The 17,500-nt window shown below is 44.0% G+C and overlaps 1 protein-coding gene and 4 non-coding genes across 5 annotated transcripts; all 5 read left to right on the forward strand.

Annotated features, from left to right (window-relative positions):
* Positions 1 to 4,315: 4,315 nt before the first annotated feature.
* On the forward strand, positions 4,316 to 16,942 carry LOC114560297 (40S ribosomal protein S17). The gene is made up of 5 exons (XM_028585586.1): positions 4,316 to 4,426; positions 6,566 to 6,717; positions 10,055 to 10,160; positions 14,757 to 14,822; positions 16,817 to 16,942. Exons 1-5 carry the CDS (start codon positions 4,424 to 4,426, stop codon positions 16,892 to 16,894), a joined length of 405 nt encoding a protein of 134 aa, XP_028441387.1. The 5' UTR covers positions 4,316 to 4,423; the 3' UTR covers positions 16,895 to 16,942.
* LOC114560877 (small nucleolar RNA SNORA71) lies at positions 6,271 to 6,398 on the forward strand. The gene has a single exon (XR_003693259.1). It is a non-coding gene; the product is annotated as a small nucleolar RNA SNORA71 (small nucleolar RNA).
* LOC114560879 (small nucleolar RNA SNORA71) lies at positions 8,704 to 8,831 on the forward strand. The gene has a single exon (XR_003693261.1). It is a non-coding gene; the product is annotated as a small nucleolar RNA SNORA71 (small nucleolar RNA).
* Positions 11,808 to 11,935, forward strand: LOC114560881 (small nucleolar RNA SNORA71). The gene has a single exon (XR_003693262.1). It is a non-coding gene; the product is annotated as a small nucleolar RNA SNORA71 (small nucleolar RNA).
* LOC114560878 (small nucleolar RNA SNORA71) lies at positions 15,581 to 15,708 on the forward strand. Its single transcript, XR_003693260.1, has one exon. It is a non-coding gene; the product is annotated as a small nucleolar RNA SNORA71 (small nucleolar RNA).
* Positions 16,943 to 17,500: the final 558 nt, after the last annotated feature.

Raw genomic sequence — 17,500 nt, forward strand, 5'->3', positions numbered from 1 at the left:
CACCTTTAGTATAATTGCTTATGTCAAGCATGTGACTTAGACAGTTTCATTTTTTGTGTTTTCTGAAAAACCTGAAAAAAATGACTTTATTATTTTAGGAAGGTGACGATATGTGATATTTATGCAATTTTATGCGATGAAATTGCAAAAATTGCAGTTTGATGAAAAGAGAAAAAAAAGTGATTTGATGACATAATTAAATCACTTCATAATGTTCCCATGGCAACAGGGGCTGAACGGCTGCTCTTGTGTGAAGTAAACGCAACATTTTTACAACTTTCTGCTGAGATATGTTATATTATGGGACTTTTATTGCAACGAAAATGCGGGGGTTATGAAATCATGCGTGGAAATCGGCAATATACAGTACAGGCCAAAAGTTTGGACACACCTTCTCATTCAATGTGTTTCCTTTTTATTTTCATGACTATTTACATTGTAGATTCTCACTGAAGGCATCAAAACTATGAATGAACACATATGAAATTATGTACTTAACAAAAAAGTGTGAAATAACTGAAAACATGTCTTATATTTTAGATTCTTCAAAGTAGCCATCCTTTGCTTTTTTTGATAACTCTGCAAACCCTTGGTGTTCTCTCAATGAGCTTCATGAGGTAGTCACCTGAAATGGTTTTACCTTCACAGGTGTGCTTTGTCAGGGTTCATTAGTGGAATTATTTCCCTTATTAATAAAAAAGCAAAGGGTGGCTACTTTGAAGAATCTAAAATATAAGACATGTTTTCAGTTATTTCACACTTTTTTGTTAAGACTGTTCCTTTAAAATAAGCTATTGTAGCCATGGGGCCCTATCTAGCACGCAGCGCAGCGCAAAGCCCGACACAAGTGTCTTTGCTAGTTTAAGACAGTTAAGGTGTGTTCAGGTGCATTCTGGGCGTGCTGGTGTTACAGGGAGGTGTGTTCAGGTGCATTCTGGGCGTGCTGATCTTACAGGGAGGTGTGTTCAGGTGCATTCTGGGCGTGCTGGTGTTACAGGGAGGTGTGTTCAGGTGCATTCTGGGCGTGCTGATCTTACAGGGAGGTGTGTTCAGGTGCATTCTGGGATCTTACAGGGAGGTGTGTTCTGGTTCTTACAGGGAGGTGTGTTCAGGTGCATTCTGGGCGTGTTACAGCTGATCTTATCAGGAGGTGTGTTCAGGTGCATTCTGGGCGTGCTGGTGTTACAGGGAGGTGTGTTCAGTTGCATTCTGGGCGTGCTGATCTTACAGGAGGTGTGTTCAGGTGCATTCTGGGCGTGCTGGTCTTACAGGGAGGTGTGTTCAGGTGCATTCTGGGCGTGCTGGTCTTACAGGGAGGTGTGTTCAGGTGCATTCTGGGCGTGCTGATCTTACAGGGAGGTGTGTTCAGGTGCATTCTGGGCGTGCTGGTGTTACAGGGAGGTGTGTTCAGGTGCATTCTGGGCGTGCTGGTGTTACAGGGAGGTGTGTTCAGGTGCATTCTGGAGGTGTGTTCAGGTGCATTCTGGGAGTATTGCTATCTTGAGGCAGCGGGAAGTGATCACACCATTGATCAACAAAAACCTGGACTAAAGTCAATAACGCAGCATTTCATTGTTATTATAACAGAGCATTAGTAAGATGCTAAAAATATCACGGTGTAAATCCTCCATCATAACAGCAATGCTCCAAGGTCCAAACGCGCCTGGCTTTTAAAGGGAATGGGAGATGATCTCTGATTGGTTGATGAATGGGAGATGATCTCTGATTGGTTGATTGCATGTTACCCCCAAAACACACCTCTGATTAATGAAGACACTAAGTACAACCCTTTAGGACCAGGCGCCCGGCACACAGACCCTTTTTTACCAACGTCAGACTAGTAAAAGTGGATTTGGACCCTCCCTCAACACACCGTGCCGTGCTCTTAGATGGTTAGAACAGGGCCCTGTGCCTCTGTAGTTAAGACAAGCTGTAGCTGATACTGCATGAAGTAAACACTGTAATGGCTTTAAATTAGACTGCACTGTAGATAAACCAACTAGAATTTACATTCTTATTGAATCAATTCACAGTTTGCCAAGATAAACCCTTTAGACCGCGTGTCAAACTCAAGGCTCGCGGGCCCCCTCGCAGGTTTTAATCCGGCCCGTAATATATGTTTACATTGACAATAACTTGAGACTAGTTGTGCGCCAAATCCAAAATGACAGGAAACTGATTTACAAACTGCAGTTACGTGACAGTCGGAGCAGAATTTGGCAGCTTTGCCGACTTTGAGACTCCGAAATTCCCCCCAGAAGCAGCAGGTAGTTTTCATATTCAGGCCTGCTTTTACAAATGTAATCTGTGATTTGCTTGATTTGCTAAACTCTGTGATGGATAAGGAACTTTTTTTTCAGATTTTTGTAGGGCAGGGTAGACAAAAAAGTGGCAAAAGTGTCAGAGAAAGCACCAAAACTGACAAAGAAAAGCAGCATGCAGTAATATTTCTTTGAGTTCAACCCTCCTGTTGTCCTCGGGGTCAAATCTGACCCATTTTCAAAAAGTTTCTAAATCACAAATTTGGGTTTCTTTCAACTAAATTGTCAAAGAAAATAACGTGGATGGTTCCATACAGCGCTCTTCACAAGTAAGTACACTCTTCGTGAATTTGGGCGTTTTGTTCTATTTTAAAGCAGCAAAAGAACGTTGAAGAAAGTGACAAAATGTCAGAAAAGGTGACAAAAACGTCAGAAAAAGTGATAAAAATGTCGGAAAAGGTGACAAAAATGTCGGAAAAAGTGATACAAACGTCAGAAAAAGTGATAAAAACATCAGAAAAAGTGATAAAATGTCAGAAAAAGTGACAAAAACATCGGAAAAAGTGTAGAAAACGAAAAAAGAAACATTGGAAAAACAATTTTTAATTTTAACGACGGGCAGACAACACAAGGAACACATACATACACACACACACACACACACACAGGAACATACGGACAGACACACACACACTAACACACACACACAGGAACATACGGACAGACACACACACACTAACACACACACACAGGAACACACACACACAGACACACACACAGGAACACACACATATGCACACACACACACACACACAGGAACATACGGACAGACACACACACACACACACAGGTTGCAGTTTGTGGTTCCTCCGCTGTGACCACACACACAAATGCGCACAAACACACAGACACACACACACAGGAACACATACACATGCACAGACACACACAGGAACACACACACACAGGAACACATACACACACACACACAGGAACACATACACACACACACACAGGAACACACACACATAGGAACACATACACACACACACACACACACACAGGAACACATACACACACACACACACACACAGGAACACATACACACAAACACACAGGAACACACACACACAGGAACACATACACACACACATGCACACACACAGGAACACACACACACACACACAGGAACACAAACACACGCACACGCGTGTTTGTTGTACAAAGACAAGAATCACTGAGAATGTATTGCTGCAATAAATCTGTTTCCTCAGAGTAATAAATCCTTCCAGGTCTGATTTTGTGATTGTCTGATTTTGTGATTGTCTGATTTTGTGATTGTCTGATTTTGTGATTGTCTGATTTTGTGATTTTGTCTCCTCTGTGAATTCTTGACATGGTTTGGTTTTATGACTGATCGAACACGAGATGTTTTACATGAACTCATGATTATACATAACACTACAGCATCGATGACACAAAGGATGAGCCTACTTTACTGGTGATTCACACAACCACACACACACAACCACACACACACACGAACACACACACACAGACACACACAACCACACACAAAGACACAGACCGAGAGACACACAACACACACACATACACAGACACACACAACCACACACACAGACAGAGACACAACAAACACACACACACAGAGACAGAGACACATACACACAACCACACACACATACACAGACACACACAACCACACACATACACACAGACACAGACCGAGAGACACACAACACCACACACATACACAGACACACACAGACAGAGACACACAAACACACACACACACACACTGACAGCAACCCTTTATTCTAACATATCTCTTAAAATAATCTGTCTGGCTCTCATTTAACTGGTCTGGACCCAGCTTCCATGTCATTATTTTATTTTTTTTAATTCATATTAAACTAATTCATATAAAAATGAATTTCATATTTTTTATATTTTACAATAAATATAATAAAATTTTACTCTAATAAAATACTGTTTCCTGATTGGTGGTAGAAGTTGTTGTTGTTGTAGTTCCCTCCTCCGGCCGACAGGCGGCGCATGCGCAGCAGATCTCCACTTCTCCTTCGGTGGATTTAAACTTCCTTCGGAAGTCTGCTTGTCCTCTTCTACCAGGCCGATCCAACATGGTGGGTAATTTTTACATGTCTACGTGACTAATCCAAACTAATCCTGTCGTTTTAACGGTTTATAATACCAAATTATTTCATCCATGGACACCGGAGTGTTTACTACACTTGATAAGAGCAGTATTGATGTTAGATGACATAAACGCAGCCGTTTATCAGCAATAATTGTAGCCCAGAAACTGCCGCTAGCCGCGGAAGCAAAGTGGAGCCTATGTCCCGCTGAATGAACTGCGCGGGATTAATCGGTTTAATGATCTCAAACAGCCGAAATATAATGTACTTCTGTATGTTTGAAGACGGGCCTTTTGCCGAGAGGTTACATCACTAATACATATAATTTAACTAGTTTACTTCGGGAGGCTAACACAGGAGTTAGCAGTTAGCTTCGGAGGCTACAATGCTTCCCTCGGAACGTTGAGTGAACGTTCCAGAGCCGAACATCACCGGGAAAACCGCCGATTAAATATATAAATCCACCGGTTAACGGTTGTGTTTTCTCCGTGATCGTAAAACTGTGCGGAACATGAAGCTGAAGTATTAAAGAGTTATTCGGCTGGAACCTATACTGAAGACATGTAACGTTAGTGACCATGGAGCTCCATGTAATTCACCAAGGTAATCAGACATCAGGTTAAAATAGACTATTCGCCTGTGTGAAGGTGTGTAGTTGATGGTAAGTTAACGATCCGTACTTGAGATTTCTGTAAAACATTAAAGGCTCCAAAAATCTGCAAATTTCACAGTAGATTCTGTGGTAACGTTAGTCAAAATTCAGCTGCGTTTGCGTCCCAAATTGTTCAATTTAAAATTGTATAAGTTTAGACATTAAACTCATTATTTGCAACCTGATATTTGTGGTTAACCAGTATAGGCTAATGTCAAGCTAAAAGATAAAAATAAATAAATCTGTGCAGCAGTTGAAATAATGTGGGAATTTATAACAAGAATAAACTAAAAATCTAAGTATATGCAATGTCAAAAAAACATGTTGGCAGTATGGCTCTTGTTGCATATATACAGTTATCTCAAGACACTGTACAGATAGAGAAGGTCTAGACCACTCTGTGATTTACAGAACCAACATTTTTGTAATGCAGATGGTTCATGATAGTGCACTTTTTGGGCATTTTAGGCCTTTATTTGTGACAGGACAGCTTAGACATGAAAGGGAGGAGAGAGAGAGAGAGGGGGGGAATGACATGCAGAAAAGGGCTGAACCGAACCTGCGGCTGCTGTGTTGTGGACTGAGCCTCTGTATATGGGTGCACGCTCTACCAGGTGAGCTGCCCATGATAGTGCACTTTATGTCCAGTTTTTATATTGTGGTTCTGTTGTATGGAGTCGAAATAAACCCACGTAATCCACGAGAGAGAAACGAGGGAGATCTGATTTCTTCTTATTATAGAAGAACAAAGTCACTCAAGATAAAGCCAGGCTTTGGTATTTGTATTCAGGTCATGTAAGTTATAGTAATTAATCCGTTTCTCGCGTGTAGATGGCGTTCAAGTCTACTTAGGAATGCGATTTGAAAGCCCCAATGTTTCCAGCTTGCACTTCATAACACATAACTAACAGACTAGGGCTGGGCAATATATCGATATAGTGATATGAGACTAGATTTTGAATATCGTGATATGACATAAGTGTCTTTTCCTGGTTTTAAAGGCTGCATTACAGACTGTTCTAACTGTTCTATTATTTGCCTTTTCCCCATTTAGACATTATGTCCACATTACTGATGATTACTGATCTAAAATCTAAGTGTGAAGATATTTTGTTAAAGCACCAATAGTCAACCCTAGAATAGAGGGAGATACTTTGCTGCGTCTTGATGTCTGCACGTGTCCTGTATCGAAAGTGAGCGTGGCGTGCTCGTCGCCATGGTCATCGATAGTACAGGAAGAGCAACCTGCGAGCCTTTCCCGTGTTTGAAGGATCATCTGTTCCTATCAGACCCTGGCGCTCCCAGACAGACGTCCCTAAAATCAGCTGTTTTTACACTGAAGTCTGGTGCTCGATTCGATGCATCGATTATTCGATTTAATTTCAACACCTCTGGTTCCTAACCACGCTGGGAGTGAGGTGGTGATAGTCGAGGCTGTTGCACACCGACCTGTGATTTTTCTCTTCTGTCTGCAGGGACGAGTCAGGACCAAGACGGTGAAAAAGGCCGCAAGGGTCATCATCGAGAAATACTACACCCGACTGGGCAGCGACTTTCACACCAACAAGAGGGTGTGTGAGGAGATCGCAATCATCCCCAGCAAGAAGCTCCGCAACAAGATCGCCGGGTGAGATTTAATTCTGTACCTGTATCGGTCTCTTTACAAGGACCACGCCGACTTACTGGGACTTTGTCTTAACTCCCCCCAGAGTTAGAGAAGTCCATACGTACCCTTCTCATCTCCGTGTGTGTCCTAACTCTGTCTGACACACCCACCGCTAGCTTAGCTTAGCGTAAATCCTGGAGTGACAAAATAACACCAACACGTTTCTATTTACATGATGTGATTTGTATGGTCACAGCGTGTACAAATAGCAAGGTCACATGACACACAGCCATCTTCAGAGAGAGAGAGAGAGAGAGAGAGACACACACAGAGAGAGAGAGAGAGAGAGAGAGAGAGAGAGAGAGACACATTCATTCTGAACTGGGATCATATTTCTGTGAACAGTCAGAAAATGAATACTTCTAATTAAATATTGAATCATAATTTGACATCAAACATCTTCTGAACTGAATATCGGGACCTTATCTTACAGGAGGCAGCACACTTATTGTGTGTTCCAACAGCTGGTTGCTTACTGTAGACACACACACACACACACACACACACACACACACACACACACACACACACACACACACGTGTTAGGAGCTTCCACAACAGTTGTCAGAACATTCACTGAAAGGTGAACACTTCCAGAGCATATCCCTCCGCCCAAGGAGCAGAGAGTGGCAGTGCTTCGCCCTTCTGAGAATATAGTTCCCAGTATGTATACGTTAGAAGATGGCTGAGTGTCATGTGACCTTGTTATTAGTGCATGCTGTGACTCTACAAATCACAACATGTAAATGGGAACATGTTGGTGTTATTTTGTCACTTATTGGGAGCAGTAGGCTAGATGGAGCCGGTTACCTCCAGGATCTGAGCTAAGCTAGGCTAGATGGAGCCGGTTACCTCCAGGATCTGAGCTAAGCTAGGCTAGATGGAGCCGGTTACCTCCAGGATCTGAGCTAAGCTAGGCTAGATGGAGCCGGTTACCTCCAGGATCTGTGCTAAGCTAGGCTAGATGGAGCCGGTTTCCTCCAGGATATGTGCTAAGCTAGGCTAGATGGAGCCAGTTACCTCCAGGATCTGAGCTAAGCTAGGCTAGATGGAGCCGGTTACCTCCAGGATCTGTGCTAAGCTAGGCTAGATGGAGCCAGTTACCTCCAGGAGCTAAGCTAGGCTAGATGGCGCCGGTTACCTCCAGGATCTGTGCTAAGCTAGGCTAGATGGAGCCGGTTACCTCCAGGATCTGTGCTAAGCTAGGCTAGATGGAGCCAGTTACCTCCAGGAGCTAAGCTAGGCTAGATGGAGCCAGTTACCTCAAGGAGCTAAGCTAGGCTAGATGGAGCCGGTTACCTCCAGGATCTGAGCTAAGCTAGGCTAGATGGAGCCGGTTTCCTCCAGGATATGTGCTAAGCTAGGCTAGATGGAGCCAGTTACCTCCAGGAGCTAAGCTAGGCTAGATGGAGCCGGTTACCTCCAGGATCTGTGCTAAGCTAGGCTAGATGGAGCCGGTTACCTCCAGGATCTGTGCTAAGCTAGGCTAGATGGAGCCGGTTACCTCCAGGATCTGTGCTAAGCTAGGCTAGATGGAGCCAGTTACCTCCAGGAGCTAAGCTAGGCTAGATGGAGCCAGTTACCTCAAGGAGCTAAGCTAGGCTAGATGGGCCGGTTACCTCCAGGATCTGAGCTAAGCTAGGCTAGATGGAGCCGGTTTCCTCCAGGATATGTGCTAAGCTAGGCTAGATGGAGCCAGTTACCTCCAGGAGCTAAGCTAGGCTAGATGGAGCCGGTTACCTCCAGGATCTGTGCTAAGCTAGGCTAGATGGAGCTGGTTACCTCCAGGATCTGTGCTAAGCTAGGCTAGATGGAGCCTGTTACCTCCAGGATCTGTGCTAAGCTAGGCTAGCGGTGGGTGTATGAATGGCCTTCTCTAACTCTGGGGGATACGCTGAATAAGCTACTGTCCCAATAAGTCGGCGTGGTCCTTAACGTCTGCACGTGTCCTGTATCGAAAGTGAGCGTGGCGTGCTCGTCGCCATGGTCATCGATAGTACAGGAAGAGCAACCTGCGAGCCTTTCCCGTGTCTGAGGGATCATCTGTTCCTATCAGACCCTGGCGCTCCCAGACAGACGTTCTCCCTAAAATCAGCTGTTTTTACACTGAAGTCTGGTGTTGAGTTCTCTCTATCTGCTCTCACTAACTGGAGTAACATTTACAACAATGCTGACTCACACTGTACCGTCCAGCTTACAATAAAGTACATTTGTGTGTGTGTGTGTGTGTGTGTGTGTGTGTGTGTGTGTGTGTGTGTGTGTGTGTGTGTGTGTGTGTGTGACTTTTTATCAGAATGGAAAACCAAAAGTAGAGTGGAGCAGGTACCTTGTGATGGAAAAACACCATTAGTTTCTCTCACCGTGACTCTAGAGTCAATACTCGCTCCGAAGATAACCTTAAACCCAGCTCTGCTTAGGAACGACTTTATATTTTACTCTACGTGATGATCGACTCTTTTGGTAACGTAAGCGATTCGGGCTGCACAATTAATCGAATTTTAATCACGATTTTGGCTTCCCACGATCGAATTTGCGTGATCGAGCGATATTTAAAATCATAGAACGCTCCTTATCACAGTTTTTGCAAAGCCACTCTAGCGCTCCATAAACCACCGTCTGAGCACGTGCCTCCGTGAGCCAATCAGAGTTGTTCCCTTCACCGCGCAGCTTAGTTTCTAGACGTGGACACAGAGGAGTAACGGGAGGAAAACTCCACAACAGGTAGCAGACAGTCATCATAAGCCGGTCACGATGTTTACCAGGAAACGCAACATTATGTCCCGTATGTTTTGTTTTTCAGACAATACCATAGTGCTAGTTTGTCTGTTAGCTCGTAGCTTTAGCGTTGCTATTTCGTCAGGTAGATGCCTTACGGCAAACGTGCATGTGTGGCAAGTGGTCGGACAACAGCTGAAATGACGTACTCCTTCACAGTATCCTTCAATAAAGGAGGAATGTAGCACAATATGGATGTAAAAGCAGTTATAATTAGCCTATGTGACAATAAAAGTTGTTTTTGGTTAAATCAACAAATAATCGTGATCTCAATATTGATCAAAATAATCGTGATTATCATTTTGGCCATAATCGTGCAGCCCTATAACAGATGAGATGTCAGATGTGGTGTGTTTGTGTGTGTGTGTGTGTTTGTGTGCCTGCTCTCCATCTAAGATCACTTAATGACATGCTCAAGTAGATGTAGGATGTTGAGTCGATCCAGAGAAAATGTCTGTGCTCTGTCTCTGAACAGAAGGGAGCGTTGTGTGTTCATGTCTGTGTTGCTGGCTGTTTGCTGCAGGTATGTGACACATCTGATGAAGAGGATCCAGAGGGGTCCCGTCAGAGGAATCTCCATCAAACTGCAGGAGGAGGAGAGAGAGAGGAGGGACAACTACGTGCCAGAGGTCAGTGAATGCACCACACACAAACACCGTTTTATTTGCTTCAATCCAAACACAGAGAAATCCTTTCCAGCGCTGCGGAGGAAGGTCTGGTTAGTCCACGCAGCATTCCTGGATGGGAGAACAACCTGCTCTGGTTTATTGGCACTTCTCTAAACCAATCACAGTTGTCGTGGGCGGGGCTAAGCTCCGGACGGAGCCACGGTGCCTCTGCTAAATAGTCTCAGGAAGGAACTTGTTTTGGTGGAACGTGTACGTTCAAAAGTAGTTTTAGTCGTGCAACAGAAAACTCCGATTGGACAGATAGTCTAGCTAGCTGTCTGGATTTACCGAGCACATCTCTGGTAAACACAAGAATTAAGGGTTGATCTTTTTGCCTAATAGATATCACCGTGAAACCTACTTTGATTAATTTCATTAAGGCAGTTATTTGTTGTATTACACGTTTTCTGAAATGTGTTTAAATATGTAAAGGAGGCGTTATCTTGTTCAATATATGCATCCTTTTGCATGACTCTTTGCAGAGAAACTCAGATTTACAGATCTGTCGATTTAATCAACTAATCGATTAGTCGATACGGTTGAATGTTAGTCGACTCAGAATTTCTTCAATCGAACACAGCCCTAGAATATATTTGACTATAAAGGGGAAACACAATGGATATTTTGGCAATATTACTTTTTTGAGCAACAATTTGAAGAGGTGTTAGCAAGCCGACAGAACATTTTTAAAATATCGGGAGCTATTGATCTGCTTAGTTTTGCTCATGTGGTTTGTCCAGTTTGCTTCCATGAGCTACATAGTTGTGTTAAAATAGTTTTTAAAAGCTCAGCATGTTGTAAACCGATGAGATCAGCCAGGCCTGTAGGTGGGGAGGTAGTTAGAAATGTTTCCGCCTTGTGTTTAGTGTCGAGGATCAGACAGGAAAGTCACAGTTGAGCTAGAAGAATAAGTCATGAAGTGTAGGCATCGACTGATTTTTTTTTTTTTTTTTAATTAGTTAATGGACCCGATGTGCATTTACAAACTCCACCACAAAACTTTGTATAAATGCTTTAAGCCAGGGGTCACCAACACGGTGCCCCCAAGGACCACATGAGTAGCCCTCAGACCTGTTCTAAAAATGGAAATTGAATATTGATATTATCTTGTTTCCCACCTTGTTAAGTCATTGTTGATAATTATTGAAACAGGATCAGTGTTTTCACATAGATGAGCCTCCATAATCATTAATAACCATACATAACGAAAGGCAAACTGAGCAAATTTGTTATTTCAGAAGAGTGAATCAAACTGGTAGCCCTTCGTATGACTCAATACCCATAAAGTAGCTCTCAGTTCCGAAAAGGTTGGTGACCCCTGCTTTAAGCAATTATTTAATAAATGAGGAACTTAGTGTCAGTCAGTCAGTCATGGGACAGACACAGAGCTGTAGCCGAGCCCAAGTAGAACACTTTTTTAATTCATAACTTTATCGGTAATCGGGCAAATAAAACGCTGATACAGATAATCTGCAAACTGCCAACAAAAAAGTCCGATAACCAGCCGTCACTAATGAGCCCACACACACACACACACACACACACACCTGACCCTTCTTTATTCATAAGTGTTTTACCTAATGGAGCTTCCTGCCGTGCATGTCCGTGTCCTGTATCGAAAGTGAGCGTGGCGTGCTCGTCGCCATGGTCATCGATAGTACAGGAAGAGCAACCTGCGAGCCTTTCCCGTGTCTGAGGGATCATCTGTTCCTATCAGACCCTGGCGCTCCCAGACAGACTGGTTAGGATGCAGGCTTGGGGGGGGGGAGGTGGTGGGGGTCACATGATACCAGATTAAGATTTTAAATGTGTGGTGATGTACTGCAGTTATTATTGGCTTCTTTCCAACTTCAAATGATGTCCTCGAAGGGACACATCGTCAACATCTGTTGGATCTAAAAAGACCATCTCTGTTTGTTCAGCTCACGTTATGTACCAAAGTTAAATACTCGTGTGCGATTTATATATTAAAATAATTCTGTCTATCGACACGCACACACACACACTAATAGAGACACAGACTCACACACTAACAGAGACACAGACTCACACACACACACTAACAGAGACACAGACTCACACACACACACTAACAGACACCGACTCTCACACACACTAACAGACACAGACTCTCACACACACACTAACAGAGACACAGACTCACACACACACACTAACAGACACCGACTCTCACACACACTAACAGACACCGACTCACACACACACTAACAGACACAGACTCACACACACACTAACAGAGACACAGACTCACACACACACACACACTAACAGACACAGACTCACACACACACTAACAGAGACACAGACTCACACACACACACACACACACTAACAGACACAGACTCACACACACACTAACAGACACAGACTCACACACACACTAACAGACACAGACTCACACACACACTAACAGACACAGACTCACACACACACACTAACAGACACAGACTCACACACACACTAACAGACACAGACTCACACACACACTAACAGACACAGACTCACACACACACACACACACACACACACACACACACACACACACACACACACTAACAGACACAGACTCACACACACAACAGAGACACAGACTCACACACACACTAACAGACACAGACTCACACACACACACAGACACAGACTCACACACACACACACTAACAGACACAGACTCACACACACACTAACAGACACAGACTCACACACACACACACACAGAGACACAGACTCACACACACACACACACACACACACTAACAGACACAGACTCACACACACAACAGAGACACAGACTCACACACACACTAACAGACACAGACTCACACACACTAACAGAGACACAGACTCACACACACACTAACAGAGACAGACTCACACACACACTAACAGAGACACAGACTCACACACACTAACAGAGACACAGACTCACACACACTAACAGAGACACAGACTCACACACACTAACAGAGACACAGACTCTCACACACTAACAGAGACAGACTCTCACACACACACTAACAGAGAGACAGACTCACACACACACTAACAGAGACACACACACACACTAACAGAGACAGACTCACACACACACACACACTAACAGACACAGACTCACACACACACTAACAGAGAGACAGACTCACACACACACTAACAGAGACACAGACTCACACACACACACACACTAACAGAGACACACACACACACTAACAGACACAGACTCACACACACACTAACAGAGACACAGACTCACACACACTAACAGAGACACAGACTCACACACACTAACAGAGACACAGACTCACACACACTAACAGAGACACAGACTCACACACACACTAACAGAGACACAGACTCACACACACACTAACAGAGACACAGACTCACACACACACTAACAGAGACACACACACACACTAACAGAGACACAGACTCACACACACACTAACAGAGACACAGACTCACACACACACTAACAGAGACACAGACACACACACACACACACACACACTAACAGAGACACACACACACATACACTAACAGAGACACAGACTCACACACACACACACACATACACTAACAGAGACACAGACTCACACACACACACACATACACTAACAGAGACACAGACTCACTCACACACTAACAGAGACACAGACACACACACACACACACTAACAGAGACACACACACACATACACTAACAGAGACACAGACTCACACACACACACACACACACTAACAGAGACACAGACTCACACACACACACACACACACTAACAGAGACACAGACTCACACACACACACACACACACACTAACAGAGACACAGACTCACACACACACACACACTAGGGCTGTCAAAATCGCTTAAAAATGACGTTTGAATATTCCCTCTAAAAAAACAACGAATATTCGAACATCTGGTGGCGCGTGACGTCAAAATGATGCGATATCCGGCCGAGTCGAGGTTGCACACGGCTCTTTTTTTAAAGTTCGCCGACAACAGGACTCTCAGAGTGACTGCAGGTCTCTCCGGTAAACTCACCGGGTTAAGATGAGTTCTGTTACGGTGAATGAAAGGCTCGATCCCACCAAGTAGCTCAGTGAATCACATCGAAGCATCGACGGCAACGCTGCTGCCAGTTCTGCCGTTGTTTACCTTTTTCTTCTTCTTCTGGTCCGTAGAAAGGGCAGCGTCGGTAGCCTTTGCTCATTAGCGCCACCGCTGTTCAGGAGAAGACTGACATGCACGCACACAGACACACACACAGAGACTTGCACAGAAACACACAGACACACACAAACACAGGCACTGAGACACAAACACACAGTGACACACACAAATCAATCAGTGATTGATGTAAAATGACATAGTTGGTACCGATGGATTCTTCAGGTCTTATAGATTAATTTGATACAGACAGAGATTGATTCTGGACTTATTGGATTGTTCAATTACCAGATGTTAGATGTGTTACTGGTTCCTGTGTAGCCAGATGTTAGATGTGTAACTGGTTCGTGTGTTTCCCGCCAGGTGTCTGCGCTGGACCAGGAGCTGATTGAAGTTGATCCCGACACCAAGGAGATGCTGAAGTTGCTGGTACGTCTCAACATTTCTTTCACGTAAATAACCAGGACTTTTAGCGTGTATAGAGCCAGCATATCTCCACCAGACTCCATGTAAATAATCAGGACTTTTAGCGTGTATAGAGCCAGCATACCAGACGCCATGTAAATGTAGACCTTTTTTGTAGCCAACCTTGAGTTAGCCTGGTTATGTTTTTTTTTTTTTTTTTTAGTGGTGCACGATATATCGGCCGCCGTTATGGTATTTTATTTTTTTTATTTTTTAACACATTCGGTTATATAATTATAAAAAAAAAATTTGATCATATTTTGCACACAGATAAAAGTGCCCAATATCAGTCATTTCACTTATAGGATTTAGTCGACTAATCGATTAGTTGATTTAATTGACAGAGCTGTGAGCTTTGAGAGGTGGTTAAGACTAGAAAAGCACAATATAAATGTAGTTAATTAACCATCTGTAAAACTGAGTTTCTCCACAATTAATCCTGCAAAAGCACCACTTTAAATCTTGTGTTTACCATAAATGTGCTCAGAAGTTTCTTGGAAATTACGCATAAATAAGCATAAAAATGACTAATGGACTAAAGAAATCTTAGTCGACTAAGACCAAAACGACCGATAAGAGGTGGCAGCCCTACTCATTTCACATCGGTGCATCACTAGATTTGTATGACGTATTTGTATTTATTTTGGCCATTCTTTGTTAAGCTGTTAAATGTAGCGTAGTGTGTTCCTCCGTCCTGTGTCTGTCTGTAACGTCTGCACGTGTCCTGTATCGAAAGTGAGCGTGGCGTGCTCGTCGCCATGGTCATCGATAGTACAGGAAGAGCAACCTGCGAGCCTTTCCCGTGTTTGAAGGATCATCTGTTCCTATCAGACCCTGGCGCTCCCAGACAGACTGGTTAGGATGCAGGCTTGGGGGGGAGGAGGTGGTGGGGGTCACATGATACCAGATTAAGATTTTAAATGTGTGGTGATGTACTGCAGTTATTATTGGCTTCTTTCCAACTTCAAATGATGTCCTCGAAGGGACACATCGTCAACATCTGTTGGATCTAAAAAGACCATCTCTGTTTGTTCAGCTCACGTTATGTACCAAAACACACACACAGACACACATGCGCACAGAGACACGCACACCGAGACACACACGTGCACACACAGACACACGTGCACACCCAGACACACACGTGCACACCCAGACACACACGTGCACACCCAGACACACACGTGCACACCCAGACACACACGTGCACACCCACACACACGTGCACACAGAGACACAGACACACACACACATGCACAGACACACACATGCACAGACACACATGCGCACACAGACACACATGCATGCGCACACAGACACACATGCATGCACACACAGACACACGTGCGCACACACCGACACATGTGCACACACCGACACACGTGCACACACAGACACACGTGCACACCCAGACACACACGTGCACACACCGACACATGTGCACACACCGACACACATGCACACAGAGACACAGACACACACACATGCACAGACACACACATGCACAGACACACACATGCACAGACACACACATGCACAGACACACACATGCACAGACACACATGCACACAGAGACAGACACACACACATGCACAGACACACACATGCACAGACACACACATGCGCACACAGACACGCATGCACGCACGCACGCACACACAGACACACACGCGCACACAAAGACACACATGCACAGACACACAGAGACGCACCCGCACAGACAGACGCACACAGAGACACATATGCGCGCATGCAGACACACACAGACACGTGCACACAGAACACACACACACACACACACACACACACACACACACACAGTCAAAATAAAGTGGAGTGTGTGAGTCTGGTGCTCACTCACTCTCAGACCGACTTTTCCTCCTAAAATCAGCTGTTTGAACATGGTAGTCTGGTGTAGAGGTCTGAGACGTGTCTCTTGTTGTCCCTCTTCTGTCCAGGACTTCGGCGGTCTGTCCAACCTGCAGGTGACCCAGCCCACCGTCGGCATGAACTTCAAGCAGCCCCGAGGAGTCTAGGCGTCTGTAAAGTATCTTACTAATAAAAACCCTTTGGGACAAAACCCCTCTGCTGTGCACGCCTGCTCATTTGTGGACTCCACTGGTGTTCAGTTCTCTTTTTATTATTGTAGATTTGGAGAAAGAAGGGAGGTTTTTCTTTTGGCATAAACTGTTGGTTTTATTTGTGATTTTGGTTGTTTTATTGAAGCCCATTTCGTCTCCGTGATTAAGGAATAACTCGGGAGAAGCAGGGCTCTCCTCCTGTTGTAGGGTTTATATTTTTACATATGTTTAGTTGCACATATGGTGATAATAATGATTAGGTGCAGGTGGACTTCTCTAACTTTTGGCTCTAAGCTTTTTTTATTTATGTATTGTCTGCTTTAGATTTTCCAATGTTTCAGACACACATATGGTGATAATAATGCTACGAAATGATGTGAAAGACTCAAAACTACCATAAAGAGACGCTGAAATGACCCCAGAGACCCAAAACAACCCAAATACAAAGAACACAAATGACCAAAATTAGACTAACTTAACACTGAATCAAAACCCCACAAAGAGGCATTAAATGTATGTTGGAAATTGCAGTATTTTAAAAAGACAACGGTAACCTTTTCT

Source organism: Perca flavescens, chromosome 8, assembly GCF_004354835.1.
Source record: "Perca flavescens isolate YP-PL-M2 chromosome 8, PFLA_1.0, whole genome shotgun sequence".
Taxonomy (NCBI): domain Eukaryota; kingdom Metazoa; phylum Chordata; class Actinopteri; order Perciformes; family Percidae; genus Perca; species Perca flavescens.